The sequence below is a fragment of the Lactuca serriola genome, chromosome 2 (assembly GCF_051521515.1).
Source record: "Lactuca serriola cultivar US96UC23 chromosome 2, Lser_US96UC23_V15, whole genome shotgun sequence".
In the NCBI taxonomy this organism is placed as follows: Eukaryota; Viridiplantae; Streptophyta; class Magnoliopsida; order Asterales; family Asteraceae; genus Lactuca; species Lactuca serriola.
The window spans coordinates 99228245-99232577 of NC_136409.1; the positions used below are offsets into that span (position 1 = coordinate 99228245).

At 34.7% G+C, this 4333-nt stretch overlaps 1 protein-coding gene across 1 annotated transcript; it reads right to left on the reverse strand.

Annotated features, from left to right (window-relative positions):
* Nucleotides 1–277: 277 nt before the first annotated feature.
* B73 (molybdopterin biosynthesis CNX1 protein / molybdenum cofactor biosynthesis enzyme CNX1 (CNX1)) lies at nucleotides 278–4017 on the reverse strand. Its single transcript, XM_079024349.1, has 13 exons — nucleotides 3804–4017; nucleotides 3318–3444; nucleotides 3065–3195; nucleotides 2870–2971; nucleotides 2530–2613; nucleotides 2211–2450; nucleotides 1954–2129; nucleotides 1756–1860; nucleotides 1352–1657; nucleotides 1080–1237; nucleotides 908–1014; nucleotides 771–827; nucleotides 278–670 (listed from the first exon to the last, which is right to left on the reverse strand). The coding sequence occupies exons 1-13, from the start codon at nucleotides 3954–3956 to the stop codon at nucleotides 437–439; spliced, it is 1980 nt and encodes a 659-aa protein (XP_078880475.1). The 5' UTR covers nucleotides 3957–4017; the 3' UTR covers nucleotides 278–436.
* Nucleotides 4018–4333: the final 316 nt, after the last annotated feature.

Here is a 4333-nt window from a genome sequence, read left to right on the forward strand (position 1 = left end):
GGGTTCCATCCGTTTTTGTTTATGTTGAAACGTGTCTGTATTGTGGGACCATTCCTTTTTTAGCTTTTGTTTATGTTGAAACGTGTGTCTTTTATATACTCCCCCCTAGAGACATTTTGTTTTAGCAGCGAAGGATTAAATAGAAACCTGTTTCCTCTAGAAAGATTTGGAAATATTAATAAATATATGAGCTGCATTTTATCTTGATTGTTACTGTTTCATTGATTCCGTAAAGTATAAGCTATCATAAGCTCATCAGTTTTATGAATGCACAAACTTATTTTGCAACAAAAATACATATAAAATGGTTAAAATCCGAATTTGGCATATTTTCCCATTTTAACAAGCAAAATGGTTCATCTGTGCTCAAATCAACTTCATTTCTGAATAACTTTTTAATTTATTTCTCTGATTTACACACAACACACTTATTTTATTACTCGCATCCACAAGTGTGCAAAGAAGAAGGCGGGTCTTGCTTGGTATGATTATTAGCCGCCTGATAACTACTTTCCCATACGTCCTTTGAATCTGCATGTGCATGAGGAACATGACGTGGATGCTTCTCTCTTTTGTCCCCCTTTATCTGCTTCAATGCATGCTTTAATGCTGGAATCAAAGCATCCATACACTCTCCCACTGCATTCGGATTCCCAGGCATATTGATAATCTAACCATTCACCAAATAAGAATGTTTAATCATTAATTAAACAAGAAAGATTAAATTGGAAAATCGATAAAATGGTTTATTTTAAACAAGAAGCACTTACGAGTGTTGATCCACGTATCCCGGCTGCAGCCCGCGAAAGCATTGCAAATTGTGTAACCTAATCCCAATGGATTTCCATTTCCAGTTAGTGAAAATGAAATTACACATATACCCTCACAAATAGTTTCATCAAAATACCTTAAGGCTCTCTTGCATCATCACATATAAAAGTCCAGGGGTTTCCTTTTCTATTACACCTTTTGTTGCTTCTGGTGTCACATCCCTAGGGGTGAACCCTGTCCCACCTATATCATTTTTTTTAATATCAGATCATATTTATTATTTATTATTAAAAAAAAAAAAGTCTCACCAAGGGTTAAAATCAAATCCATTTTGTCCACATCACTCCATCTCTTCAATATCTCCCTGATGTTTTCTATTTCATCTGGAACCACATCTGTTGCAGCTACAGTTGCCCCTCCTAATTTTTCAGAACAAGACTCAACAACAGAAACTGCCCTTGGACCACTGCACAACAAATTCACTTTCACATTATCATGTGAGATTCATACAAACAGTTAAATATATATATATATATATATATATATATATATATATATATATATATAATATGAAAAGTACCTTCTATCAGGTCCAGCTCCTGAGGCAACAGTATCACTGACTGTGAGGATAGCAACTTTATAATCACCACTTACTTTCATTGATGTCGTACTTTGTCCTTCTTGTGTAATTAGATTATCTAAATCTGATGATAATAATTCCTTAGGCCCCAAAGCAAACCCACTTAAATCAGAAATTAATGTTGCAGATACCAAACTTCCGGAAGGTATTACTTTTCCTGATGGTGATAATTCCAACAATGCATTTGCTGACTTCATACTTAGGAGACGACTACTCATTTGATGACCTGTAACCTCAGCCACAAATCTGGAAAACAGAAACAAGTATAAGATTATGTTTGCTATTATGGGAAACAAAATATATATATAAGTAGGTTGTTTGTTAAGGGTGAAAGACAATAATACCCTGGAAAGCCCAATCCAGCATTATTCTCCCATTTGATAATGGCACGACAAAACTCCTTTCTGAAATTATCTGTCTTGATAGAGTGCTTAAGGTAAACTTGTACCCTGTAAGAGGTGAAACAAAAGAATCCATTAGTTTTAATGATCATATTCGTATATATGCTATGAAAAGTGATAAAAGTGGACAAGAAAGAAGACCTTGGAAGACGTGGATTTGTCCATCCAGAAAGATTACGAATTGATGGAATGACAAAGAGGTTGAAACAAACCAAACAGCTGACTGGATTTCCAGGTAACCCAAATGCAACAACTTTTTTCATCTTCTCTGTTGTGAGTTCTGCAAAAGTAAGAGGCTTTCCAGGCTTCATATTGATCTACAAAAAAAGATATTACTAAATCACAAAATATATCAAGGGAAAAGGTAATAATAATAACAAAAAAAAAATGTTATTTACCTTGTCGAAATACACTCTGCCTTTTTGTTGAAGTAAAGGTTTGACAAAATCTCTATCTCCCATAGAGACACCACCAGAAGTCAAAAGAATGTCAATGTCATTGTGATTATCAGTTGAAAGTGCTTTATCCAAAACTGCAATAATTTCATCCTCATCATCACCAGCAATACCAAGGTCAACAACTTTACACTTCTGTTGTATTGCAGCAGCCAAAATCATTGCTCGATTGGAATCCCTAATCTAAATAAGGAAACCTTACTATTAATATATAATAATTGCACAAAACTGACACATAATTTAGAAAAGTGTGTAGTATTACCTTGCCACGACTTAAAGACTCATTTGTGGGCTCCACCAACTCATCTCCTGTAGAAAGTACACCAATAGTTGGGGTAGGATATACCTGCATGATAACAATGGTAATTGTGAAATTTGTTTTTTAGAATGCAAGGATAAAATGGTCATTTAGTCTTGAGAAAAGAAACATTCTCTATGTATACAACACTTTATCCAGACATGCTTCATTTAGTCATTTAGTCACTTACAAACTTACTTTATCCATACAAGACTTGAGGGGAAAAGGGGAACAGCCCTTAAGCCATTTAAAATTGTACCACAAGGGTAGTATAGTAAATAGCCTGCACAAACAAAACTAATACCTTCACTGTCAAAACACCCACAGTTGCAAGTAGCCCAATTTCAGCAGCACCCAGTAGTTCGTCAGCTTTCAGTACTATGGCATCTTTACTTATGTCACATCCCTGTTTAAAAATGTTCTCATGAGCATTTCCTTTTTTCTTTTTTTAATATTTTGCCATGAGAATATAGCATTGCAACATGTTAAAAGTTATTACCACAGGACGAATATCAACTCCTTTGTTAATTTTGACCAAAATGCGAACTCGATTTGGTTCAGATGAAGCAGTTTCTACTCGTTCAGTATCTTCTACTTGCACAACTGCATCAGCTCCATCAGGTATTGGTCCTGATACAGAGCAGAATAATAACTCATTAAAATAAGAACACTCTTGCAATTGTTCCTGGAAACAAGAACATACATAAAGATGACAAAATTTCAGGGACATACGTAAAGATATAAAGATTCACCTCCAGTTGTAACATACGCAACAGTTCCAGGAGTCACTATCACACCAAGACCATCATTCCCTGCTCTTGATTCCGTAATGATGGGATACTCACCAGGACCATCTGCAGCAAATACAGCATATCCATCCTGACATGAAAAATCCAGCTTTTAAGTGTTGAATTAAGTGTATTTTTACAGTTTCTATGAGTAGATTGAATGGATAATTAGCAACACGAAGCATGTAAGAAATAGCCATGAATCTCGCAGTTTAGCTTAACTAAACATAAACCACATAAATATACTATAAATATTTGGGGAAACACAGAAAACCAAAAAACTCCTAGTCAAATCTTCAATTTACAAATAAAGTAACGATGTTACACATATAAAGGATCTCAAACTCCACATTTTTTTTCTCGGGAACTATAGGTTTTCAATTGGGGATCGTTTCGATTGATTAACATGTATCTATTTGCTTCAGTGTGCTAGAAAGAGTTGTAAAAGACCTTGATCGAAGCAGGATATGGAGGAAGAGGATCGGGAGCTCGAATGTCCTGTGCCAAGACCTTGCCAAGAGCATCGTGAATGGGCACCGTTACCGGAGGCAACCGCTTGGATACATCCAACACTATCCCCAAAGCTTCGTCTACTGAAATCATCTTTACTTCGGTGTCGCCCTCGGCCCAGAGTCTCTAGGATTGACTTTGCACCTTAATCATTTTGGCTAAGTTAAATAAAAAGATAAAAACAAATACGTGTATTCTCATTGACTATTTTTTTAAAACTTAGCTTATTCGATAAAATAGTTATCAATGTAACAGATGGTATTTGCGAAATGATTCAAGAAGTATTATATGGTTATTTTGACGGGTTGGCTAAAAATTAAATAAACACTCTTATTACACAACTCACTCGTTACATTACATGATAATCTTTAATTACTTTTTTTAAATAAGGATTACATAATGACTATTTATTACTTTTGAATTAATTTACTTTTAGAATACAAAAGATTATTATAATTAAAATAGTAAAG

Coding starts and splice junctions, on each gene's coding strand:
- B73 (XM_079024349.1), bottom strand. CDS start 3,956: ATGATTTCAGTAGACGAAGCTTTGGGGATAGTGTTGGATGTATCCAAG. Junction 2,614..2,869: donor TGGGTGTTTTGACAGTGAAG/GTATTAGTTTTG, acceptor GTTATCATGCAG/GTATATCCTACCCCAACTAT. Junction 671..770: donor GGATACGTGGATCAACACTC/GTAAGTGCTTCT, acceptor GTGAATGGTTAG/ATTATCAATATGCCTGGGAA.